Genomic DNA, 26,161 nt, shown 5'->3' on the forward strand with positions numbered 1-26,161 from the left:
CCATCATCAGGTGTGTGTGTGTGTGTGTGTGTGTGTGTGTGTGTGTGTGCCTGTCTGTCTGTCTGTCTGTCTGTCTGGGTCTGCCTGTCTCGGGGGTGGGGGATGTGGAGGATACGATTGGGTAAACAAGGACAGAAGGTAAGTCCCTGTTTACAAGGAGTTCACAAAGGCTGAGGAGGCAAAACCCACCGTGGGAGCGTGGAGGTCAGGATTTTTGCTTGGGAGGCAGACCTAGCTAGCTTTGTGACTCCCATTAGGAGCTGCTGTCTGTGTTTGTTTCCCCCTCCGGTACCCTCCTTGGCTTTTCACGGTCCTTCTGGTGCTGACAGCTAAGTTCAGGAGACTTGCTGGGTAGAGCTAAAGTCTGTGCACTCCCCAGGGTACCAGCCTCTGCTCTCAGAGCCTGTCTGAACTTAACCTCTTAGCCAACCTCTGGGGGAGGCCAAGCTTCCTTGGTTAGGAAATGTGGCCCCTTGTAGTGAGCAGATCCGAATTGTGGGCATCTGTAGTCCTAGTGCTCCCAGGATGTGCAAAGTCATTAAAGCCCATTAGTAGAAAAATTCACGTCAGCTGAGCCTCAAGTATGTGTGCCAGGCGAAGGCCGGGCAGGGTAGGAGCCAGGATGGGCCCTGATTGGCTACCCCATCCCTTCACAGCTCCTGTGAGAGGCATGGTGGGAGACTTCTCAACCTGGCCTGTCCTGTCTACCTTGCAGGAGTCCCCGCTTCCTGATCTGGCCTTTCTGTTCTTGCTTGCACCCTCCAGTGATGGGTATCTCACTCTCTCAATCTTAGGGTCTCTTATACCAGATCCTGTGAACATTACTGGCCTGGTTCCAGCCCATCACCAGGCTCCCTAGCGGAACTTGGGATTTTCTGCTGTGTCTGCATGTGTGTATTCTTTTTTTTTTTTTTTTTTAATATATTTTATTGACATTTTACAGAGAGGAAGGGAGAGGGATAGAGAGCTAGAAACATCGATGAGAGAGAAACATCGATCAGCTGCCTCCTGCACACCTCCTACTGGGGATGTGCCCGCAACCAAGGTACATGCCCTTGACCGGAATCGAACCCGGGACCCTTCAGTCCGCAGGCCGACGCTCTATCCACTGAGCCAAACCGGTTTCGGCAAGCATGTGTGTATTCTTGAGATAGTGACTCCTTTGTGCAAGGGGTCAGGGTAGTAGTGTGTCTGTATTTACACATCTGCACAGGTTCTAAGGGGGGGTGATGTGTGATCTTAATAAGACATTTCAGTGGTGACTTGCAAGTTCACCAGGGCCCTGTGCACATACACGTGCCTGTGCATGCTGGTGTGGTGGGGACTCCAACAGCTCGAGTCCATTTTTGAGTGCTCATGCTGTGGGTGGCGAGTTGGCAAGTGTAGTATTAATGTACTGTTAGGTATGAGCCAGTGTGTGTACATGTGTGTGCGGGTGATGTCAAGAGGAGTCCACTAGAATGTCAGCTGTAGGGCTGAGAGCCATGTGGTTTTGTTTATTGCTGAATCCCTATCATCTGGAACAGTGCTAGGCGCCTAATCGGCCCTGAGAAAGTGTCTGTTGTGTGAGTGAATAGAAGCCAACATGAGCTCCTATATTGTTGCCCTCAGTGCCCACTGGACACTGAACAATAATAGGGTTAAAGGCCCTGAGCTCACCACCCTAGGTCCCTTCCCACCGCCCAACCCATGCCACCCCAGATGTCTTGGAAAAGGAGAGGCCTTCAGAGGAGATAGGCAGAAAACCAGCAGGGATGGGGTCCCTTCTGCCTCGCCCCAGCTGGGTCAGGACTCTTAGAACCAGGCTCAGTATTCTCTTTGGCCTGTGAGGACCCCACTTTACCCAAAGGGTCTGCACTCCTAACCTTATTTAAAACCGTAGTAGGGAACTTGCTGATGAGTCCAGAGATGCTGAGAGATTTGCTCAGAGTTACATAGCCCAGCAGATGGAAGCCGATGTTCAGACTCTGCTCCTGGCCTAGGGCTCAGTCTACCCAGCTCCAAGTCTCATAGATGTGAACACTCTGAGCCTGCTTCCCTGAGAATGTCAGAGGGGTCATTTCTGATCCAGGGTTCCAGGGTCACTCCACAGAGTCTCTCCTGGACTGATCTGGGCCTCAGTTTCCTCCTCTGATACTTGTATGCCTGGAGATACCTTGGAAAATGGAATATGTGCCAAGAGAGGGCAGCTGCCAGCTGGAGTTACACTGCAAGGCCCCCTCCCTGTGCCCTTGACTACCCTGCAGCTCAGCCAATCCACATCCTCCTGAAGGCTGATCACTTGTTGCCGTGGCAGAATTTGCTTCCTTTAAAGAGCCTCTTTCCCAGTCTCTCTGGGCTTCTTTGTGGAGGTGGGGAGGGGCCAGCCAGGGCCAGGGCTTCCTGGGTGTCCATGCAGTAAGTCCCTGCTAGATGACACTGGGGTGGTTTGTCTCATTCCAGCTTGGGATGGGGGGAGTGGCGGTGTGTGTGGGGGGGCACTGGGGCGGGGAGGAAGTGTCTGCCCCGGGGGATTCTGGGTGACTTTTCTTTCTCAGTGTTTTCAGGAAGTGTGTGTTTTGGCCAGGGCTGCAGGGGTAGGGGAGGCGGAGAGTAGGAAGCCAGGGGAAGCCAGGGCTAGATGCAGACACACACACACACATACACACACACAGGCACTCACTCACTCCACAGTTATACACAGAAACACAACACACAGACAAGTGATCAGAGATACAAATCACAGGCGCCACACCTGGACCCAGATTTAGATTCAGACATACCCAGGGGAAAGGTGCCAAGAACTCTGCGAGACCAGCCCAGGTTGGACACGGACTGGCTGGGCAGGCACACAGCACACTTGAGCAATACGCTGATCCCGCCTGGTCAGAGCTGTGGGAGTCCTCAGGCTCAGGACCGGCAGGCATCTGAGGGTGAGCAAGGGGCAGCCTTGGGCTGGGCTTTTCGGGGGAGAGGGGTGTGGTTAGGCTCCTCCTGAGGGTCTGGGAAGGCAGGAATCCCTGTTCGTCTGCCTGTCTCCTCTGGGCTGTTTTCTGTTGTGTTCTCTTCCCAATTCCCCTTCTTTCTCTCAAATTATTCTTTCACTTTTCCCACATTTTCTGCTTTTTTTTTTTTCTTTTGCACTTTCCCTTTCTCCTTTTTTCTCTTCCCTCTGCCTTGAGATTTCCAGTTTTCCATCTCCCCATGGGCCTCTCTCCTGGGTCTACTGGGAGCCCATGGTACCTGTTTGCTAGGCCACACAGACTGCTTCTCTATGGGGTCTCTGCCCTTTAGGTACCTGGTGCTGATCTCCTTAGTTCTAGCTCCCTGCACCCCACTGAAGATTCTCTCAGGAGGCTTAGGTGGCCTTCTCCCAAGTTCTAGTTCAAGGGTGCTGTGACTCTGGACAGCTCCTACCTGAATACCCTTTCCTCCCCTCCCCCTGAGTCCAGGGTGATAGGGAGACCTGCCAAGGACTGGTATTTATTTGGCCTGGTTCTTATCCCTCCCTCTAGGGCTGGTAGTGTGGTTGGTGGACTATGTTGTTGGGGGCAGGGCTGGCCTCCCCTCCCCCCAATTGTTGTGCTTTTCTTATGAACTCAACAACTCTGTGCTTGGGTCACTGGGGATGTAGAGATGCTTCTAACCAGGTCTTGTCCATGCACCCAGTCCTTCCCTGTCCTTGGCTCATCTTCCATAGGGCTTAGCAGACATCTGCATCTTCTCCTGCCAGGCCAGCCCTGGGTTGGACAGTTGGGGTGGGGGGGAAAGACTCAGTACAGTGTGAGCTTCCTGAGGGCTAAATTTCCTCCCCCTGCTCCCTCTAGAGCCAGCACAGGGCCAGGTCTGGGAAGCGTGTATAGCTGCCATGGGACCCAGGCCTGTGTCTCCTCCTGCCCATACAGCAGGACTGGCCTATGAGGAAGCTCAGTGTTGACCTGGTGGTAGATGAGCCATGAAAGCACAATAGGCTGTGTGAGCTTAGAGAGGTGGGCAGTTGGGTGGACTTCCTGGAGGAGGAGGTGTGTCCTGAGCACAGTGGAGTTGATGATCTGGGTCATTGTGGGGATTAAATGAAAAAAGGCCCCCAGCAGAATGCCTGGCACATAGTGGGTACTTAGCAAGAGTAGCTCTTGTTCCAGAGAGAAGGGTTAAGGGCTCGGTGAAGCCTTAGTTTCATGGGTGGATGCCAGGTTAATTGGGCACTGCTCTGTGGAGGAGTCGGGGAGCTGCTGACCTTCTCCAGTGACCTAGAAGTGAGAGGTGGTGGTTATTCAGTCATCCAGCACACTCACTGAAGTCCCCCTCTGTGTTGGGTGATGCCGTGGCATGGAGAGGGATTGGCCTGAGGGGACTCACAGCATGTGCAAAAGCTACAGATATTACATCTAAGCAAGTGAAACGCCAGGAAGGGCTTTCTGTGCTATGGCCTGAGCAGAAGTAAACAGAACAACACATGCTGGCGGGGGTGACCTTTGGGTCTCATAATGGAGAAGGAAGGACAGGAGCAGCTATGGAGGAAGCAAGAAGCATAGGACTTAGGCCTTGGCCTTGTGTAGCTAACGAATGAGGAAGCGGGCAGCTGGGAAGGCCTTCTTGTGGGAAGGGGGGACAGGATAGGAGACAGATGTGTTCACATTGCTGGGCCTGACGCCACTCCTTGGTGAGAGTCCAGGAGCTGGGATTGACCTGGATCCCTCCATGGCCTGTGTGACACGCTAGGGGGAAGGTCCTGACTGTAGGACTGGGGGTAGGCCTGGGTCCTTGGTTTTCTGTCAGTTCAGTGAAGCAAACATTGACAGACACAACTACACTGAATGATTAGAAGTGTGGAGGCTGGAGGAGCCCCCAGGGGCCTCATCCCAGCCTGGGACATAAGAGGAGGCAAAAAGTGGAGGAGGAAGATGTATGGTTTGGGTTTCTTTCTTTTAAAAAAAAAAAAAAAAACTTTATTGATTTTTTACAGAGAGGAAGGGAGAGGGATAGAGAGTTAGAAACATCGATGAGAGAGAAATATCTATCAGCTGCCTCCTGCACACTCCCTACTGGGGATGTGCCTGCAACCAAGGTACATGCCCTTGACAGGAATCAAACCTGGGATCCTTCAGTCCACAGGCCGACGCTCTATCCACTGAGCCAAACCAGTTAGGGCTGATTTGGGTTTCTTGAAGGAGGAGTAGGAGGTGGCTAGACAGGAAAGGTATTCCAGGTGGAAGGAACAGCATATGTAGAGACCTGGAAGTATGCATTTATGGAATGCAGCTCACTCAAGGGTGGCTGGAATGTGAGTGGGGGATATGGTGAGATTTAGTTCCTTTTGCCAGAGATGGATGTAGACAGAAAGATATGAAGGGAGAGTCAAGGGCCACCCTGGAGGAGAAGGAGACTATGAAGCAGATAGACTGAGGGCCCAGGCTGGGGTGGATCACCCCCTGCCCATGAGTGCCCAGTCTTGCTATGGACATAGTGGGGAGAGCAGATGGGTCCACATGTCACTTGGATAGAGGAGAAAGGGGCTGACAGAGCAGGGGATCCACGGGTGGAGGCCAGAGGAAAGCAGCTCTGTATCGATATCTCGGAGGCTGCCTAGAGGCCAGGCCTGTTGAGCTGTGTTTGTGTTTTGTGTACAGATGGGCTTTCCATGCATAGATGGTAGGGAGAGGGCAGTGAGGAAGAGGGAGCCATTTGAGCAAAGACGTGGCAGTAGGACACTGAGCAAGGACGTGCTTAGGGTTGGAGCTGATCTTCTGGTCTATGGGTCAGAGGTCAGTGGGCAACATCCCAGCTGGGCCTCAGCTGCAGATTGGAGCTGGGGCTGTTCTTGGGCCTGCAGGCACTGAGTGGCCAGGATTCCAGCTGGGGCTGGAGCACTCTATGGACTCTGTCCCTTCCCCGGGGGTTTTCCCACATGCTGTGCTTTCCTGACACCACTTCTCCTTTTCTGGGCTTGGCCCTGACTCAGCACAGCCTGGTTCCTGTGGTAGGCAGGCAGGGGTGAGCCAGGAGCTTCCTGGAGGAGGTGGCTAGAATGAAGTCTGGAGGTTCATGAGGGGCCCCCTTGCTCCTGCCTTCTTGGCACATAGTCCTTTTCCTGTGAAGGCTCTGCTGGAAGAAGAGCCCTTTGCACCTGTTACCTCTCCCGTCTTGCCATGGTCACAACAGGTATCAGAGCTGTGATCACATTCCCTCTTGGACCAAATGTCAGCTCCATAGCTGCCTAGATTCTGAGTTGGGGTGGGGCATGAGGAGGTCAGCCTCAGAGAAGCCCTCAGATCCTGGCTGTGGCCTCATTTGCCTCACACTGGTGATTGAACTTGCAGGCTGTGATGCTAGACTACCTTGGTGTAAATCCCAGCTGTGGGATGGAGGTCGAATTACTTTGTGTCTCTGTGCCTCAGTGTCCTCAGCTGTAAAGTGGAGAGAACAGTAAGCCATACTTTATAGAGTCCTTATGATGAGTAGCTGAATTAATTCATATGAAATACTTTGAAGACTTTTGGGAATACACATACACACACAATAAGAATTAATTAATCCAGATGTTCACTTATTTCCTAATGCCTGCTGAGTGCTGGGCTCACCATTGTGCATAAGGTAGTGTGGCATTTGCCTCAGGGAGCCCACATGCTGGGGAGGCCTCAGGCTGGGCAGATGGTCAGGATGGTGATGGGGGAGCACTGAGGGCCAGAGGTGGTAGGACTGAGGCTGCTTGGGCTCCGAGGATGCTGTGTTGCCACCACCTTCCCTTCAGTGCTGGCTCTCAGTCCTGGGGGGAGGCTGGGAAACGAGGCCCACTCAGCCCTGCTTGGCTGCAAGGGTGGAACTTGTCCCCACCTCCTCTGGGCCAGTCTGACTGGTCCCGGCCCGACAACTTGGAGTTCTGCTCTCAGCTGATCAGGCCAGACCCTCAAGGGCCTCTTAGAATCTGGGAGGCTGTGTGTGATAGATTGCTTTGCCTGTCAAGAGGTCAAGGGCATTGCATCTGATTAACTGTGCCAACACCCTTGGGCCTTTAAGGACTCACTCAGTCTCTTGGTCATCATTCGCCCTTTCATTTGCTTCCCTCCCAGCCCTCACCCATCCATCCTACCTATTCACCCATCCATCCATTCACCCACTTACTCTATCTTCCATTCATCCATCTGTCTGCCCACCCATCCACCCATTCAACATGCTCTTGTTGCTGACTCAGCCTCGCCCTGTACTGGGCTGTGAGGATAAAGAAGTCCAATGCTGCCCCTGCCCTAAAGAGACTCAGGGTCTGCCGGAAACCGATCATTGTCTCACTAATCAGAAAGGTGTGCACAAGGAACCTTGGAAGGTTGGTCAACCTTGAAGCTCTGAAAGGTCAGAGCCAACCACTCCCTATCTAATTGAGACAATGGTAATTGAGGCAACTTCCCCATCTTGTAATCATGTAAATCCTTACTGATATGATAATCCGCTTATTACCTGCTTAAGGGCTATGGGTGTTTCCCAAAGCTGCTTAAGGGTAATGGGTGTATCCCATAGCCTCAATAAAAGGGATAGCAAGGCCAGAGACTAGTGGTAGTCCTCCCACTAGAGGTGGGCTCCCGCCTGGCCCCCCAATATCTCCAAATTAACTCTTTTCCAAGTCTCTTTTCATTTGTGTGCGGCCTTCTCCAGAAACCGGACCCTGAGTGGGCCTTGAACCACGCGGGACGTGAAAGGGGTTCCCACATCTGGCGCCCAACGTGTTAAGAGATCCCACAAGGGTCAAGTTGGGGAGACAGCCTGCTGCATACTCACAGGGCATATTCTCAGGTCCAACTGAACATTCATACCCATAAGACTAACATAAGCCCCTGTGGCATCAGATTCCCTGAGAAGCATATAGGGAGAGAACAGCTGGCCACCAGGGCAGTGGCAGGTTTTCCTTTGCTGTGGGGTCCTCAAGGCAGTCAATGCCACTGTTCACACAGCTGTCTAGGAGCCATTCTCTGTGACCTTCTAGTGGGCAGCTCAGGGGGCACTGAGACTCACAGTGGACAGGTGTGGGAGCCACTCTGGCTTAGAAAGTCTTGCCCCAAGGGGCCATTATGTCTTCTAAAAACCCCACTGGTGTGGGTTTAGGTCTCTTCATGGGATGTGCCCAGTACAAGCCATCACATTCAGAGGAGCCCAAAGCTCCTGCTTCTTCACTGTGGTGAACACGCACAGTTTCTCCCCATCCAGTGCAGTTCACCCAGGCCACCTTCGCCAACGGCAGTGTCACCTCAGAACATGGCTGCCATGCCACCTTTGGCAGGTTTCTAGGGGAACAGAGTGAGGAAGGAAGCTAGCTGAAGGTCAGGTTCTCACACATAAAGGAAGAGTTTTCATTCATTCTTTGCCCACACATGGAGAAGAGACAGTTAGAGTACAGGGTGATATGGCAGTAGCCATGTCTCCTAAGAAGCAGACTGTAGATTCAGGGGTCAGTTCTTGGCTGAGATGCCAGCACAATTGTCTAAAGCTCATACGGAAGGAAACATGGCCAGGGACGGGGGGAGCATGAAGGAGGCGTCAGGAAAACTTAGAGAGTTTGGAGTTAAAGGATAAGTAGATGTTCCCCAGGCAGAGACCAGGAGGCAACAGCAGGAGCAAAGGCTGACATCATGGTCACACCCCAGCCCTTCCTTGCTTTTGTAGTCAGTCACACACTGTCAGTCACTGCCAGGAACGTTGGGCAATGGACCAGGCTGAAAATAACCCGTGAGGAACGTTGCCCACACACTCTGGTGCTCCTCCTCAACCCCTGCTGGACACTAGCAGAGACAGTGGGTGGGGCCAGGGCTGTAAGGCTCAGGCACCTTGTTCCAACTGGTGGTCCCTGTACATCCTGTATGTTGGCATCCGACACTCCTTATCTTGGTTAATCCTCCAACCACCTTGCCAGGTTGGAAATAGAGTCCCCACTCTACGGAAGAGGAAACTGAGGTTCACAGAGGCTAGTTGCTTACCCTGGGACACAGGACCTAAGACTGAGGCAAGGTTCTAATCCACATCTCTGGTGCCAGAGCCCTTTGAGGGACTTTCAGCCTGCAGGGAGCAGTCTGATCTGTGCTGAGACAGACAGGAGCACTGTGGCTGTGGGAGCCCAGGGGTCTGCGAAGGAGAGTCGGGGAAGGGTTCCTGGGGGAGCGATAGCAGAGGTGGGGAACTGGTGTGCTCTAAGAGGAGTATGGTAGTATCAGGTGAGTTTGCGAGGTCAGGGGCATCTGGGCTTGGTGAATATCTGTGTCTGGGACAAGAGAGAAGGTGGTCTTGAGCCAGAGACCCACGACTCGGGACCTCCGGACCTGGTTTCTGAAGCTCTGATCTGCTCCCTTGGCCTTAACGCCCATTTCATTTCTCCCTCAACCATTTGCCAACATATGACTTCCTTATCCTTAGAAGTTCAGCTCAAGCCTCACCTCGTCCAGCCTTCCCTGACTCGCCAGGCTAGGATGTACTAGTAAACCACACACATGCCATTCTGTTTTTGTTGTTGTTTTTAATCCTCACCCAAGGATATTTTTCCATTGACTTTTAGAGAGAGTGGAAGAGAGAGAGAAAGACAGAGAGAAATATTGATGTGAGAGGAACACATCGATTGGTTGCCTCCTGCACGAGGCCTGACCAAGGCCCAGGCCAGGTAGGAGCCTACAACAGAACTATGTGCCCTTGACCGGGATTGAACCCAGGACTCTTCGGTCCGCAGGCCTCCTCTCTATCCACTGACCCAAACCGGCTAGGGCAGTGGTCGGCAAACTCATTAGTCAGCAGAGCCAAATATCAACAGTACAACGATTTAAATTTCTTTTGAGAGCCAAATTTTTTAAACTTAAACTTCTTCTAACGCCACTTCTTCAAAATAGACTTGCCCAGGCCGTGGTATTTTGTGGAAGAGCCACACTCAAGGGGCCAAAGAGCTGCACGTGGCTCGCGAGCCACAGTTTGCCGACCATGGGGCTAGGACACGCCATTCTCGTCTTCATTCCTCTCGAAGAGTGGTGCATGTGGCTAAAAGCTAGAGCTCTGGGACAGGTGACCATGTCACAGCTTTGCAGCCAAGGGAGGTGTCTGCTTCCTTTAGGCTTTGGGGAGCTTGCAGGGTGTGGGGCAGGGGAGTGGGGCAAGGAGGTCTGTGGAGGAGGGCTCCTGTCCGAGTTTTTGGAATGAATGAGTTTTGCTGAACTCAGGTGAGCTGGGGCCCAGTGGGTTGAGTCCTGGCTCTGTCGCATAGTGATGCTGGCCCAGTGACTCAGTGGCACTGAGCTAACCCCTTACTGCCCAACTTTTGGTCTGTTTCTAGCCTTCCCTACAAAGAAGAGGAGTTACTGTCATCACCACTGTCATCCTCTCCTCAGCCAGAACCTGAGGAGTCCCCGGCCACCTTCCCCCAGGAGCCTCCCCAGCCCCCATCTCCCAGCCTCCCAGAGATTCCCCGAAAGCCGCTTCACCTGTTCCCAGAGTTCGGTGAGTGCCATAGTCAGGCCTGGGGCTCCGAGTGGGTGGCCTGGTCTCTGGCCCTCAAGGAGTCTGAAAGGATGCAAGGTTTGCATCCCCTGTTTGGTTGGGCCCTGCCATTGACCCCCAGTGTGGCCCTGGATGGGTAAGCATTATTCCCTTCATTCTCAAAACAGGGGCAGCACCCACTTATCTGACCTACTTCTCTGACCAGGTGCGGGCACATGGCAAACTTTCTGAGTTGCCCATGGTTCGGGGAGGAGGGGGCTTGTTTTCCATGGTCATGGTTGGTTTGCCCCTGAGGATTGTCCACTTCTCTTGGTTCTCAATTCATGTTGCTTTTTTGAATAATTCCCACCCCTGATTCCCAAGCTCGCCACCTCTTCAGACCTCCCTGTGGTGGCCAGGCACCCCCTAGAGACGTCCTGTGAGGCCCCAAGAGTATAAATAGCACTTCCTGTCTCCTGTGCCTTCTTTTGAAAGCCAGGCCAGGTTGGGAGTTGGGGTCTCCGGCTGAGGATGGCCTTTGTGAAGCCAGGCACAGGAGGGGAGGCCAGGCTCCTTGCTTCTAAGTCTCCCCCCACCCATTTCTCTCCCCAGATGACCCTGACTATGATGAGACCCCAGAGGAGGGGCCAGGAGCCCCAGCTGGCGTGATGACCAAGAAGGTGGGGCAGGCGGTGGTTAGGGCTTGGGCTGTCTGCTGTGAGGCCAGGCTGCTCAGCTGCCTGCAGGCCCTGGGTACCACCAGATAGAGAATGGGCAACCGTTCCAGGAGACTTCCCTTCCCCCTTCATTGTCTTGCCATGCAAGGTCAGGGGTCAGGCACAGGGTGCCAAATCCCAATGCTGGGCCAGAAATCTGGGGGGTTTAGTTCCCATCTTCAGCTGCAGGTGGATGGCTGTGTGTGGCCTCTTCTCTCCGCAGTGTTTGAGCATGGCTGTTGTAGGGATCGGTCCCTCTGTCTTTGTTTCACTTTCTGTGTTCCAGTGTCACCCTCTCTGAGTGTCTTAACTCTCCACCCCTGAGTCTTTCTAGTTTTGTTTTGTTTTATCTTTGATATGCCTGGTGTGGCCCTGTCTCCCTTGGTCCCTGTGCAGTCTGCCAGTGGGAAGGGGGGAGTATGAGGAAATGAGGAAGAGTGCTAAGTTGTGTGGGTCCAGAATAGAATGGACAGAAGGGAGTATGGCAGCCCCTGAGTAGGTGTTATCTGGGGCTTGAAGGAAACATGACACTGAGTGGATCTGGGGGGGCAGGAGGAGCCTCCAGTGAGCCAAATCCCACGTGCCGTACGTGTGGCCAGTCTGCTGAGCGAGGGAGAGGAACTGTCAGACAACCAGGGGGATGAAGAAGAGGATGACCAGGCCTACGAGGGCATCCCCAAGTGAGTGTCCACCTCTTTTGGGTGGCTCTCCCATCCAGCTCCCCCATCTCTCAGCCCCTATCCCACTGGAGCCCCCGCCTCGGCCCCCTTCATTCCCTTTCTTCCTCCAGTGGTGGATGGCACACCAGCCACCTGAGCTCATCCTTGCCCAGCAGCCTCCTGATACCCCAGCTCCCACCCCATCCCATGGATCGGCTGCCCGGGGGTCCCACCCCCACCACACAGGTCATCAAGTCTGGCTGGTTGGACAAGAACCCACCGCAGGGGTGAGTGAGGCCTTATTGGGTCCTGCTGGTGCTTTGCATGGGGTGCATACTGTTCTATACTGGTGTCATGGATCTGAAAATCACAGGGATCAAGGTTATTCAAGCAGGACTCCCTCCATGCAGACTAACCACTGATGATCCCCACGAGACCTATGTTTTATTACCCTTAATATTGGGAAGTCCTACTTTGAGTCCAACTTCAGTCACTGTAGCTGTAGGTAAAGTCCATGTTCTCAGTGACCATTTGGGATTCTTCCTGTCTTGGACCTGGCTGTTCCTAACTTTGTACACGGCTGGTTGAGGGGGCTAGGGTAATCCTAGAGCCCCTCCCTTAATCCCCAGTCCTTTGCTCTGTTGTCCCTCTGCCTCTCCAGGTCTTATATATATCAGAGGCGATGGGTGAGACTGGATGTCGATTACCTGCGATACTTTGATAGTAACAAGGTAAGGCCCCTGTTGGTCCTGATCCGACCCCCTGTTCCAGCCTGGCCCGACATGGGGACCCAGGCAGAGTCCCTCCCCAGATGAGTCCTCACCAGAGCTCCAGTCTGATTCCTTAAACCATGTTCTTCTGGCCCATCAGCCAGCTGTGGGCTGTGGTCAGGGTCAAGGTAGGGGTTGTCGCTGACCACCTATGGGAAATGGGGCTGTAGCCTTCATTTCAACTGAGGTTGAGGGAGTCAGGGGTGCTGGGCCTCTGGGGACCTTCCACAGTACAGCTCTTCTCTCTTCCCAGGACGCCTACTCTAAGCGCTTTATCTCTGTGGCCTGCATCTCCCGGGTGGCTGCCATTGGGGACCAGAAGTTTGAAGTGATCACGAACAACCGGACCTTTGCCTTCCGGGCAGAGAGTGATGGTGGGGAGTGGGACCGGCAGAAGACTAGTAGTTTGGCTTGATAAAGGCGGGGAGGACCAGGGCACATCTGCTTCTCCCACATAGAACCCAAAGAGGAGTCAACCCTCTGTAAGGTGGGGGCGAAAGAGGGAACCCTCTGAGGCTCTGTGCTTGAGATACCCACTGAGTCCTCAGAATCACATTCCACTTACAGGGGGAAAGGGGCTCAAATAGGCAAAGCAGGCTTGCCCAGTTTCAGCCGTCAGCAGGGATTGGTCCAAGTCAGAGAACTCAGTATAGTCAGAGATAGGTGAGCCAGTCTGGGCAGGCTTTCTTGTTCTTAAAGGGCCCCCTGCCAAGCTGAGCTCTGGCTTACTCCTTCCCCTTTGCCCACAGCGGAGCGGAAGGAGTGGATGCAGGCCCTGCAGCAGGCAGTGGCCGAGCAGCGTGCCCGGGCCCGACTGTCTAGTGCTTCTCTGTTGGGTGTTCAAGGCTCAGAGCCGCCTGACCGTGCTGGCAGCCTGGAGCTGCGTGGCATCAAGAATAAACTGTATGTGGCTGTGGTTGGGGACAAAGTGCAGCTTTACAAGAATCTGGAGGTATGAAGGGGTGGGCCAGGCTGCTAAATCTCTCCCCTGCTCCATGCCCACTCTGGTCCTTTAACCCCACCCCATGCCCACCTGGTTCCTCAGCCTCTCTCTTGTCTACCTGGTCCATTAGCCTTGTCCCATGTCCACCTGGTCCTTCAGCCTTTTTCTTGACCATCTGGTTATTTAATCCTGTTTTTTTCCCCTTTTTCTCTTCCCTTGTCCAAGCCAGCCCTGTCTTCCTTTTTACTTTTAGTTCTGATTCCATCCCCTGCCTGGTCCCTGAGTATTACCCTCCCATCCTATTGCTACATGGCCTCCGAGCCTGGGTACCTTTACCCAGGCCCAGATCCTTGATCTCCCCCTTATCTCCTTTCTAGCCACTTTCTAATTCCTAAGGTACCACCTGCCCCTCTTCTCTACCCCTTCCTGGGCCTTGAGCTCCACTCTCCAGGCCTTGCCCTCACTCCTTCCCACCTGCCTGCCAGGAGTACCACCTGGGCATCGGCATCACCTTCATCGACATGAGCGTGGGCAATGTGAAGGAAGTGGACCGGCGTAGCTTCGATCTCACTACCCCCTACCGCATCTTCAGGTAAGCCTCCATTGCTTACCTGCGTCCTCACTCCCTCTCACTGTTTTCATCTTGTGGGAAGCTGCCCCTTCTTGTGGGGTGGATTTCTCCTGCCCTGCCCATCCCTGCTGGTCCTTGACCTTCACTTGCTAACCTGCTCTGACCCCTCCCTTTCAAGAAATCTCACTTTTGCCCTACCCACCTCTGGCTATCACTGTCCCCCTTCCCTGCCAACTGCTCCCAGAGTTGCCCATACTGGCTTTCTGCACCACCCACTCACCCTGCTGTCCCTCTAGTCTGCCCTGACCCTCGAAAGTGTTTGTCTGACATCGGTACTTGCTTGAGATAAAAGGCTGCTCTTACCTACTGTCTCCTGGGACATGTCCTGGGGACTACTTTCTGAACCTCTAAGACTCTACCATCTTGGTTTCCTGGACCTCAGCTGTCTCTCTGTGGTCTGTGTCTGTCCTCTGTCCCCTCTCTGAGCAGGCTTGCCCACTCCCAGGCCTTTACTCTCCACCTCTGAGGCACTGTGTAATTTTTGGTTCAAATCTGTGTATTAGCTCTGCTGCCATGACAGAATACCACAGACTGGGGGCTTCCACAGCAGAAGTTTATATTCTTACAGCTCTGGAGGCTGGAAGTCCAAGGGAAAGGTGCTGTCAGTGTTGGTCTCTCTTCCTCGTTTGCAGATGGCTGTGTCCTCACACAGTCTTTCCTCTGTGCACAGGTGGAGACAGAAAGCTGTCTGGTTTTCCTTTCAGTCTTATTGGATTAGAGCCCCACTCTTTTTTCTTTATTTAATTTTGTGGGTTTTTAAAAATTCTTTATATTGTTTAAAGTATTACATAAGTCTCCTTTTTCCCCCATTGACCTCACCCCAGCCGCCCCGGCCCCTAGCACATGCTCTCACCCCCCTACTGTCTGTGTCCATTGGTTATGTTCTATGCATGCATACAAGTCCTTTGGTTGCTCTCTTACCCACTCACCCCCCGCCTTCCCTCATAGGTTCGACAGCCTGTTTGATGTAGAGCCTCACTCTTATAACATTATTTAACCTTGATTATCTCCCTAAAGGCCCCCTCTCCAGATGCAGTCACATGGGCTTAGGGCTTCAACCTATGGGTTTTAGAACACAATTCAGTCTGTAACATCTAAGGTGATGTACACCACGGTACCACTGTATGACGGGGCAGGTCACTTGGCTTCTCTGTGCCTCAGTTGCCTCCTCTGTGTGTAGGATCCTGGTGATCTTTGTAAAGCTGTTATCTGACATGATGTGCAGTAACTGCTCAGTCAACACTAGCCTCACCAACACCCCCCCACCTCCAATCCCCTTCACCTTCCCTGTCATCATTGCCTTTGTTCTTAGCTCAAATCTCTGTCTCTAGCAGGGTTTTTCTCATGAGGTCTAGGTCTGCATATGTAATAGTTTTATAGACATCTTCCCCCTTTAACTTCCTCCTGAGCTCATGGTCCTTCCTGGGCCCCGTCTCTTACCCACGAGGACCCCTGTCTCTCCTACTCACCCCTGTGTATACCCATCATCACCCCTGTCTTGCCTCCATTGCTCTCACCTCCATCTGGTCCCTCCCTTCTGCCCCTCACCATCTTGCTCTGGGCCTATGAGCCCTCTGGCCCCACACATCCTCACCCTTTGGCTACCTGTCTCTGACTAACAGAGGGGTCTTTTTTCCTTTTTCTTAAGGTTTTATTTATCCATTTCTTGCATTTGAGGTAATTTTTGATGACACCCTTGGCCTGAGATTCGTTACCATCATCCCTAATTACCACACAACTGCAACCAACCACTTTCCGGAGTTTTCCTTCTCTGTCGGTGTTACAGGGCCTGCCCATTCACCGAGTTCCTTGTCATCAGCCTTAATTCGGTTGATTTGGTGTTCAGCACCAAGGCTGTCCACCAACCTGACATACGTAGGCTCACACAGTTGGATGCAAGCACATGAAGCGGGCTTAGCACCTGGCTAAGGCCTTGGCAGCTTCGCAGATTCCACTGCTAGGCCTTCGTGGATGAGGGTGGCTGGTCTTCAGCGCCTCTCATAAAGCAGCATTAGCAATCCATTACATCTGCAGCAACAACACCTTCTTGGGCCGTGGCAGTGGATTACGGGTGGAGCCAAATCTTGAATGTACACACTCGACTTTGGGACAAAAAGGAAAGAAAGAGCCAGAGGAGAAGGCATCTCTTTCCCACACTCTTCCCCACTGAAACCCTCCAGTGCTTTTCCATTGTTCTCTGGGTGCGTTTTGACTTCTGCCTGGCACAGGCCTGTCCCTATCTTTCTCCCTGCCTCCTCTCTGCCAGTCTGCCCATCCTGCCCACAGGTCCTAGAATCTCCCATGTGCCATCCTGCCCCTTTGCACGTGGTGTTCCTTCTGATTTGGGGGCAGCATAAAGGGGCACAGCATGAAGTTGGAGAAGCAAGGTGTTGAGAGTTCATAGTCAGAAGAGGGAGTCATCCTGGGTCAGTGAGGAAGATGGGTGTGACAACGGCAAGGACACATTGAACCTGAGAGTGCCCTTCTACCGCTTTACCTGGCTAAGCCCTTGTCATGTGTCAAGTCTTAGCCCAGGTATCATTTCTTCCCAGCAACCTGCTCTACTCCCTGGGTGGGACAGAGCCCCTCAGGACTCCCCCAGCCCTCACACATCTCTCAGGTTCAGTGTGTCCTTGCCTTTGTCACACCCATCTTCCTCACTGACCCAGGATGACTCCCTCTTCTGACTATGAACTCTCAACACCTTGCTTCTCCAACTTCATGCTGTGCCCTTTATGCTGCCCCCAAATCCTTCTGAGCCCTTTTCCACCAGCCTCCCGCCTCCCATTCCTGTGTCTCCAGCTTCTCAGCCGAAACAGAACTAGAAAAGGAGCAGTGGCTGGAGGCCATGCAGGGAGCCATTGCCGAGGCCCTGTCTACCTCAGAGGTGGCCGAGCGCATCTGGGCCGTGGCCCCCAACAGATTCTGTGCTGACTGCGGGGCTGCACAGCCTGACTGGGCCTCCATCAACCTCTGTGTCGTCATCTGCAAGCGCTGTGCAGGTGTGTCTGGGGGTGGAGCACTGGGCCAAGGCATGACAGAGCTGGTGTGACTGGTGGCAGGTGGTCTGTCTGGCTGGAGGGACTGGAGTGAAGATAGCAGTCAGAGATTGTTTAAGATGCACCTGTGTGCCAAGCCTCTCCCACTGGGATTGCAAGGCAGGCATTTAACTTCTCACATCATAGGTGGGGCACTGAGGCATAGACAGGGAAAAGAGCTCATTTGGGGTCATTTGGCAAGTAAGTGAGTCTGCATTTTAGCCCAGGCCTCTTGGGGGCCAGCACCCCTGCCCCATCAGAAGAGTGGAAGGAGGCCATGTAGGAGCAGCTGGTAGGGGCCAGGTGGAGGGAGGAGCTGATGTTTTATCCAGAGGGGGATGGCAGGCAGCAGTGGGGAGGACTTAGTCAGATTTGTGCAACAGACTCTGGCAGGTTGGAAGCTGAGTTAGAGGGAGTGACACTGGAGACTAGTAAGGAGGCGGCTGCTGGAGCTGAGAGAGAGGAGGAGGAGGAGGCCTGGTCTGGGGAAGTGATGGAGAGCATTCCAGAGATGTTTAGGATCTGTGGTGTAAAATTTCCAGTGGCAGATTAGATGAGTAGGATGGGAAAGAAAGAGGTTGGAACTCAAGATCCATTCATCTACTCAATCAGCATTTATTGAGGGTCTATGATGTGCCGGGCACTGTGTCAGGTGCTGGGGATTTGGCCCCCTTAGGAGCTGACAATGCTCAGGTGGGGATCTGGGGGAGGAACAGTTTGGGGAAGTTTCTGAACTCAGTGAAAAGCCCTGAAGCCTGTGGAACATTTAGGGCAGACGTCCAGGAGGCCATGAGCTATGAGATCTGGGTGTAGAAAAGGACAGACTGGGTTGGAGACCAGCTTAGGAAGGCATCTGCTCATGGAGGTTGAGGGTGCCTGGGATGCAGAAGCAGGTGAGACCGAAGCCTGAGCCAGGCAGTTCCAGGCACTCCTAGTGCCCCCAGCCCCCTCTCTTCTACAAGGGTGCTTTGTGGGTCCTGTAGGGAGCAAGGTTGTATTCCATTCAACCCCTACTACCCCTCCCCTTTCACTCCACAGAGATTTATGAAGTGCTCACTATGTGCCACTTTGTCCTGGGCTCTGAGGTTAGACCCTAAAGCAGACAATCAAGGTTCCTGCTCTCTGGCAGCTTACTTTCTAGAGGGGAGAGACCGAAAATACATACACAAACCAACAGAAGTGCTAGGCAGAAAATATGTAGTAAGCCCTCTCCCCATGTCAGCTGAGATTTAAATGTCAGGAACAGGCCCTGGGGAGTTGGGGGAAGAGAATCCAGAACAGTGAGTGCAAAGGCCCTGAGGCAGGAATGAGCTGGAAGATTAGAAGAGGGAAGAAAATGTGGCTGAGTGGGATAGGGGGAAGCATGAGATGAAGTTGGAGGAGAAGCAGGTAAGGAATTTAGATCTAATTCTGGGAGCTATTGGAGGGGTTTGAAGGGATTTGAAGTGAGGGAATTTGCATTTTAAAGAGATGGAGATTGCTCAGAATGGCCTGCAGGGAGCCAAGACTGGCCATAGGAAGCCAGCTGGGGGGCTGCTGCAGGAGCCCAGGTGATGACTGCTGGACTCAGTCCTGTGGTGCAGGGAGCAGTGTTCTATAGCTGGATTCTGGAGTCCTGTGGTGCAGGGAGCAGTGTTCTATAGCTGGATTCTGGAGCTGTGTGGGGTGGAGCTGCAGGCCTAGCCCCTGGGTTCTGCTTGTGGCCTCTCCCAGTCTGCCCCTGGATAAGCACTGGGGGTTGGAGTGGGGAAGAAGGTGAGTGCTCTATGCAGGAAACGGCCCAGAGGACCCAAGTCTAGCCCTCTGTCTACAGGGGAGCACCGTGGCATGGGTGCTGGCGTCTCCAAGGTACGGAGCCTGAAGATGGACAGGAAGGTGTGGACAGAAACACTCATCGAGGTGGGGAGCCCCCTGCTTTTCACCTGTATTGGGGATCTAGCTGCTGCCTGGGTCTCCCAATCCCATCTCCTCCATCTCCCAGACCCTAGCACTCTAGAGCTAGAAGAGACCTTTGGGACCATCTAGTGGGTGTGGATTTTGGAAAAGCTGATTCTTGGCAGTCAGCAAACTGGCCACTAAGCTAAGAATATTTTCACAGTTTTAAAGGGTTGTTAAAAAAAAAAAAAAAAAAAAAAAAGACTATACAGCCGGCACTTTGTGTCCTGCAAAACCTAAAATATTTACTTCATTTCATCTCTACTCACATGTGCCATTGGATATGAGATATATGTTTAGGGGCACACACTCACATGTACATTTGTGCCTGTGTACTTGGGGTTCCCAGGTACTGATTGTGGTAGTTACAGGGGAGAACCTGCAACAGAAGGCTGGACTGACAGCCCAGCTCAGCTGCAGATTCCAGAGCAATTTGGGTGTCACATCCCTTGTGAGTTAGGGTTAGAGTCCGCAGTTTATAGATGCAGAGATAGAAGCCCAGGGAGAGAAAATGACTTGCCTAAAGTCACAGAGTGAGTCAGCAGCAGCAGGGACTGTTTCTGCATTCTAGCTCCCCACACAAGACCTGACAGAGGCAAGGGGAGGTGGGCAGGAAATGGCAGTGGAACAGATAACCAGCAGAGTGAAAGAATGAAAAACTAGTATCCTGAATGCTAGACCCCTGCAATCCTCCAGAATCTGTCCCTGTCCCTCTTCCCCTACAGGAGCCCAGGTAGTGATTGTAGGGCTCTGTCCCAGGAACAGGGGTGTGTCTGGATTCTGGAGCTATGTGGGGTGGAGCTGCAGACCCAGCCCCTGGGGAATGTCTTAGAAGAATATTGGACAGGATATGGTTCCAGAATCCCTGTTCACTCCATTGGCTGTCAGCTTAGCCAGCCCTCCCCCAGCTGTGATAGCCTCAGGAATGCAGAGTTCCAGATGTGGGACTGGGTGTGGAAGTAGCAAGGCCCCCAACCAGAAGCCAGGCCTGGGATGTTTACCTTCAGACTGTCTGTCTCTTGTCCTGTCACTGAGCTGAGGATCTGGGCTCAGTCCCAGGGTTGGTGAGGGAGCACCCTAGGCCACCAACAAGCAGCCTGCCCCTCAGCTTCCCTGATGGGAAAGTAGGTGGGTGGTCTGGCTCTCCCAGCCATAAGCCTGACAACCTCAAAACCAAGATTTTGCAGGTCACGGGGCCCCTGGTCATAGGCTGTCTCTAACCTCTTGTCCACACCTGTAGCTCTTCTTACAGCTGGGCAATGGTGCTGGGAACTGCTTCTGGGCAGCCAGTGTGCCTCCCAGTGAGGCCCTGCAGCCCCACAGCAGCCCCAGTGCCCGGCGGCACCACCTGGAGGCCAAATACCTCGAGGGCAAGTACCGCCGTTACCATCCACTCTTTGGCAACCAGGAGGAGCTGGACAAGGTCAGGTCACTGGGCTTCTCGGGCCCCTTAAGAGCAACTCCTTTTCCCTACACTGTCAGGGCCCCTTGAGACCACCCCCTTTCTTCTTGTCCCCACATTTCTCACCATCGTAGCCCATCTTTTCCACCAGCTCTGAGTGATGAGCTGGCCTATGGAGAAACTAAGGCCCAGAGGGCAGATGGGCTGTACCTAAGTTACAGGGAGAGTTGAGGCAAAGAAAGGAGAAGCCAGGCCTGACCCTTGGACCAAGACCACATCTCCAGCATCTGTCTGCCTCCCTCCCCTGCCGATTCCTCTGTCTCCCGCACCCTGTCCTGCTCCTTCTGTATCCTGCCAAAAGGAGTGAACTTGATGGGGATGCTATTTCCTGTCAGGCTCATGAAAAACAGCTGGTTGCTCTGACCACCCCCATCCACACCCCACTCAGATGAGGCCCCGTATGGGCCCCCGGCCCTGACAGGCTGGGAGCCAATCTCTGGGTCCTGCTGGCTCTGCCTGAGTGGGAGGTAGCCTGCTTCAAGGCAGGGGCATGCCACTTGTGACCTCTTGTCAGTCTTCAGCCCCTCCCCCAAGAAGCCCTCACCCCGGAGGCTCAGTCCAGCTAGAAGCCCAGTGGGAGCCAGGCCTCCCCCTCCTAGGAACCCAGGCGTCCAGCCCCCAGTCCAGCCCAGTCTGACTTGCCAGCTAGGAGGGGCGGCAACTCCCATTGGTCCGGAGGGCTGGGCAGGCGGTGAGGAATTCAAATGTGGGAGGAATTAGCTACAAAGCAACCCCTTCTGCCCTTCCACAAGGCAGAGGGAGCTTGAGATCCTCCTGAGAGCAGGCTTGGCAGCTGACAGGGTCCTGGGGCTGCCAGCAGGGGTGAGCCCTGGGTGCTAAGATCCTGGTCTCTGCTGGGCAGCCCCTGTCCACCCTCTCTCCCTGGGCTTTCTTCTTCCTCCTCCTCTCTCCTCTGTTTTTCTTCCTCTGTCTTCTCTCTTCCAACTTGAGGATGGGTCCCCCTAGACCTGGGTGCCTCCTTTCTCATCCATCCTATCTCCCCCCCGCTGCCATACTCTCTTTCCCACGGGCCCCACTCTCCTGCTGAGACTGACCCTTCCCTCCTCGCCCTTCCCAGGCCCTGTGTGCCGCAGTCACTACCACAGACCTGGCCGAGACCCAGGCACTCCTAGGCTGTGGAGCTGGGGTCAATTGCTTCTCAGGGGACCCAGAGGCTCCCACACCCCTGGCTCTTGCTGAGCAGGCGGGGCAGACACTGCAGATGGAATTCCTTCGGAACAACCGGACCACGGGTGAGCAACTGGTGGGGGAGTCCTTGAGGGATGGGGCCTCCCTGCTGCTGGGGTCTGGGCCTTTGGAAGGGATGCCAGTGGGGGTCTGGGGGCTGTGTATCTCCTTGTGAGGTTTGATTATATACCACCCCAGCTGTAATTGCAGCTCCTTGAGGGTCCTGGTACAACAGTGTGTGTGATTTGAGGTGTATTTGGGTTTGCATGTAGTGTCTATTTGTGCATCTGGCTGCTTCTTTTTACATGTGTCCCTTTGTGTCTCTGTCTCTGCATCTTTTTGTCTTTGTGGGTCTCTCCCTGACCTATAATGTGGGCTTTCAGTGCTGCATCTGTGTGCCCGCGTCTGTGCATCTCTGAGTTGCTGTGGATCTGTTTCTGTGCACCTGGAAGTGTTGAGGGCTTTGGGGTTTGTGCAGACTGTGTCTGTTTTGCTATGTCGGTTTTGCTGTGTGTGTGGGGGGAGGGGTGGTATTGCATTTCTCCATGTGCAGATGACCTACAATAGCAGCCCTGTCCACTGCTCTGTCTGGGTCTCTGTCACAGACATGTTGGATCCCATTTGGCTCCCATTCTTGGGGTGGATGAGGAGGAGACAGTGGGGTTGAGGGCTGCTGGTCATGGCCCAGGACTGGCCTCTGGGGCCACATCCTAGGACTGAGGGTGGAGCTCCTCGGCCAAGGCTCTGGGCTCAGGGCCACGGGTGGGTGTGGTGTGCTGGGCTGGAGAGAGCCCAGGTGTCCAGGGAGACACAGGAGACCACCCAGCTGGCTTGGGCTTTGGGACTGAAGCAGCCAGGCTGCTTCCTTAGGGTTTGCATCATCAGGGATAAACCTCCCTTTGGGGATTGTTATCAAGTTTGCCCAAGGCCCCCCTCATTCTAGTGTGCTGGCCCTTTGCCTCAACAGGCAACAGGGAGGGTGGGGTGGGTCGGGCTTGGGAGCAGGGTGGAATTTGCACATGAGGGGGAGAATTGGAGAACGGCTGGGGCAAAATCCTGGATGTGGCAGTGAGATCCTGAGAGTGCTAGTCAGGGGATCCGAGTCTGGTAACTTAAAGGCAAGCTTGGATGCCCAACCCAGGTATGGGTGATGGGCTGCCCCTTGGATGGCAAGTATGACCAGCCTTTCTACGCCCTCTCCCCCTTCCCCAAAGAGGTACCTAGGCTGGATTTGATGAAGCCCCTGGAAAAGCACTACTCAATTGTCCTGCCAACTGTGAGCCACAGTGGCTTCCTCTACAAGACCGCTTCTGCTGTCAAGCCGCTGCAGGACCGCCGTGCCCGGGAAGGTGGGTGCCTGGGAAGGTGCCATTCTGGCATGGTGGCAAGGCCAGAAAAGCTAGTGCTGGCCAGGTTGGTGGGCCCATGAGGGTGCCATGTGCACCCTGGCAGAGTCAACCTGGAGGGCTTCCCGGATGTGGTCTCTGGTACACAGTAGGTGCTTAATAAATGGCATCATCAGGATGTAAGTAGGGCACAACACTGTAGAGCACAGCACTGCCTGTTTCCTTTGGACTAAAGAAGCCTTTATTGAACACCTATTGGTATTGGCCCTATGCTGGGCATCTGGCATTTGGAGTCGGTGGATATTAGGAAGTTTGAGGACTAAGCTTAAAGCACCGTCCCTCTCTTATCTCAGTCTTCCATTTGCTCACCAACTCTGAGTATATACACGGTCCTTACACACCCTACAAGGACCTCCATGTCATGCTGCATTACCTCCCTGACCTCGCTCCTCTCACTCACTCTACTCCAGCCTTACTGGCCTTGCTGGTTCTCAGACGTGCATATTCACTCCCACCGGGGCCTTTGCACTCACTGTGCCCTATGCCCAAAATGCTTTTCTCCAAGTATCTGCATGGTCAGTCCCTCACTTCATTTGGGTCTCTGTTTAAATGTCACTCCTTAGAGACTTCATCCTGAACCATTTAATCCAAAATAGCACTCCCTATTTACCCTGCTTTCATCCTACTTTCCTACCATTTATCTGACATTAATCTGTTTATAGGTCTGTTTATGGATTCTCTGTGTCCCACTGAAACATAAGCTCCTCTTGGTCACCACTGTAGCCCCGAGCCTAGAACAGTGCCTTGTACACAGTGGGCACTTGGCAAATGTCTGCAGGCTGAAGGGTGACTGAGACAAGGCTGGTCCTCTTAGAGGGAGCTCAGCCTTGGGGGGCAGGTTCTGGGATATGTCACCCTCAGAGGGCAATGCCACGTTCTTGTAGATAGGATGAGAGACAGAGTCCACTATGGGAACACTGTCAATACCATTGCTCACCGCATCCCTCAACATCCCCGGTTGAGGCCCTCCAACTCCCAGAGAGATTTCTTTGGAGCTCTGTGCTGTACATCACCTCACTCCCCCTGAGGCACTGTCCATTCTACCTCTCTCTGCCTGATGGTGTCATTTATGTAGCTCCTGAGTCATCCTTTTTTTGTCCTGGGTTCCAGGAAGCCCTGAGCCAGTGTGAAGCTCAATGCTTCATGAGTCTGAATGACCTTGACATTCTGTTCTTTCTCCTACCTTTCCTGGCCCAGATTCCTATTTCTGTTCCTTTATGGAATCTTGTCAGACTCCTTGGAGCAATTATAAGAGGAGGCAGAGTATAGAGTAATGGGTGCTGCTGGCAAAGGAAGGTGGGGTACAGGAGAGGGAGGGGCACATGGAAGGCTTCTTAGGGCATTTGGACTGGATTTGAAGGAAGATGGGTGTAGGGAGGGAACAGGATGAGAAAAGAAGGGAGGTGGGGTATGTGCCCAGAAAGGGGGCTGGAGAGGTGGGAACTGGCAGACCCAGCAGGGCCTTGAATACCAGGCCGAGGGCCACAGACTTCGTTCTGAGGACAAGGGGGATGGGGTGGGTAATGGAAGAGTTTTGAGCTGAGGAAGGACAGAATCTGGTTTTGCTAGAGCACTTTTTTTTTTTTTTTTAATTAATCCTCACCCAAGGATATTTTTTCCCATTAATTTTTAGAGAGTGGAAGAAGGAGGTCAGGGAGAGAGAAAGAGAGAGAGAGAATCATTGATGTGAGAGACACATCGATTGGTTGCCTCCTGCATGTGCCTCGACTAGGGCTGGGGATTGAACCTGCAACTCAGGTACATGCCCTTGACCAGGAATTGAACCCGAGACCCTTTGGTGTGCAGGGCGGCACTCTAACCACTGAAAACACTGGCCAGTGCTAGATCACTTTTGACTCTTGGAAGAAGCAAGGCTGGAAGAGCAGTGAAGAGGCCACTGCAGTGGTCCAGGAGAGAGGCTGGGCTGGGCTGGGTCACAGGGCTGTAGAAAGGAAGGTGAAATTGGGGGAAGCTTGTGAGTTAGAATGAAGAGGACATGGACCGGGTAGGTGTGGGAGCCCAGGGAGGATGCAGAGGTGGTTTTCTGGTGAGGCTGGGTGGCTCTCTCATGGTTCCCCTGACCAATTTCTCCCCAGAGTTCAGCCGACGCTGGTGTGTCCTTAGTGACGGGGTCCTGAGCTACTATGAGAATGAGCGGGCAGTGACCCCCAACGGGGAGATTCGGGCCAGCGAGATTGTGTGCCTGGCAGTGTCCCCTCCTGACACCCATGGGTGAGCACTCCTGGGCAGAATCACAGACTGTTATTCTTATAAGATCTAACCCCCACCACCACCCCATTGGGAAGAAGCCCAGAGAGGGGCAGGACCTCCTCAGAGTCACACAGTCCCCTGAGGCCCCACCTAAGGCTTTCCCACCAACTCTTAGGGGCCAAGGTGAAGGGCACTCACAAGGGCAGTCATGGGGTGGGGCAGAGAATAGCAGTGATGTGGGGGCAGGGCTGTGGGTGGGGCTGAATCCTGGCCTGTGTATCTACAGCTTTGAGCACACCTTTGAGGTGTACACGGAGGGAGAGCGACTATATCTGTTTGGACTGGAGAGTGCGGACATGGCTCGTGAGTGGGTCAAGTGCATTGCTAAGGTGGGCCTGGTTAGCAGGAGGGTGGGAGGGAGTCCTACAGGGAGTATGGTGGGACCTCCTGGCAGATCCCATATATGCCAGCTCCCCCAGGATGGAGGGCAGCCGACACAGAGCAGGCTCTCAGGCCCAGGGCCTACCATAATCAGCACTCGGGGGTGGTCAGGAAACCTGTCTCAACTATGTGGGCCTTGTACTCCGTAGGTGCTCAATAGATGTGTAATAATGAATGGCAGGCAGAGCCGTCTTCAGCTGTCTCCTTGTCCTGGAGAAAGGAGGCAGGGAGCCTGCAGAGGAGAGCTCTGCCCTGGGGACTCCAGCCAGGCTCCCTCTGGGGTCCCCGTGCTATGAGGGCCTGTGACTTTTATCATTCCCTTAGTCATTGCTCAGTCGTCTG

The 26,161-nt window shown here is 53.7% G+C and overlaps 1 protein-coding gene across 8 annotated transcripts in view; it reads left to right on the top strand.

The window, feature by feature from the left end:
• ARAP1 (ArfGAP with RhoGAP domain, ankyrin repeat and PH domain 1) overlaps positions 1 to 26,161 on the top strand; it is a 63,382-nt gene that overhangs the window by 24,922 nt on the left and 12,299 nt on the right. For 5 of the 8 annotated variants that reach the window (XM_080642990.1, XM_080642986.1, XM_080642987.1 and 2 more), the window contains exons 4-18: positions 10,277 to 10,440; positions 11,032 to 11,099; positions 11,688 to 11,815; positions 11,926 to 12,081; positions 12,456 to 12,525; positions 12,818 to 12,938; positions 13,314 to 13,516; positions 13,993 to 14,099; positions 16,941 to 17,140; positions 18,990 to 19,075; positions 20,352 to 20,534; positions 21,652 to 21,826; positions 22,976 to 23,110; positions 25,264 to 25,399; positions 25,665 to 25,767. In XM_080642990.1, the coding sequence (XP_080499116.1) occupies positions 10,277 to 10,440; positions 11,032 to 11,099; positions 11,688 to 11,815; positions 11,926 to 12,081; positions 12,456 to 12,525; positions 12,818 to 12,938; positions 13,314 to 13,516; positions 13,993 to 14,099; positions 16,941 to 17,140; positions 18,990 to 19,075; positions 20,352 to 20,534; positions 21,652 to 21,826; positions 22,976 to 23,110; positions 25,264 to 25,399; positions 25,665 to 25,767 (2,035 nt within the window). Of the gene's footprint in view, positions 1 to 2,761; positions 2,913 to 10,276; positions 10,441 to 11,031; positions 11,100 to 11,687; positions 11,816 to 11,925; positions 12,082 to 12,455; positions 12,526 to 12,817; positions 12,939 to 13,313; positions 13,517 to 13,992; positions 14,100 to 16,940; positions 17,141 to 18,989; positions 19,076 to 20,351; positions 20,535 to 21,651; positions 21,827 to 22,975; positions 23,111 to 25,263; positions 25,400 to 25,664; positions 25,768 to 26,161 lie in introns of those variants that run through there. The other 3 variants (XM_080642993.1, XM_080642988.1, XM_080642989.1) reach the window with 3 other exon arrangements.

Source organism: Plecotus auritus (assembly GCF_963455305.1).
Source record: "Plecotus auritus genome assembly, chromosome: 9".
Classification (NCBI taxonomy): domain Eukaryota; kingdom Metazoa; phylum Chordata; class Mammalia; order Chiroptera; family Vespertilionidae; genus Plecotus; species Plecotus auritus.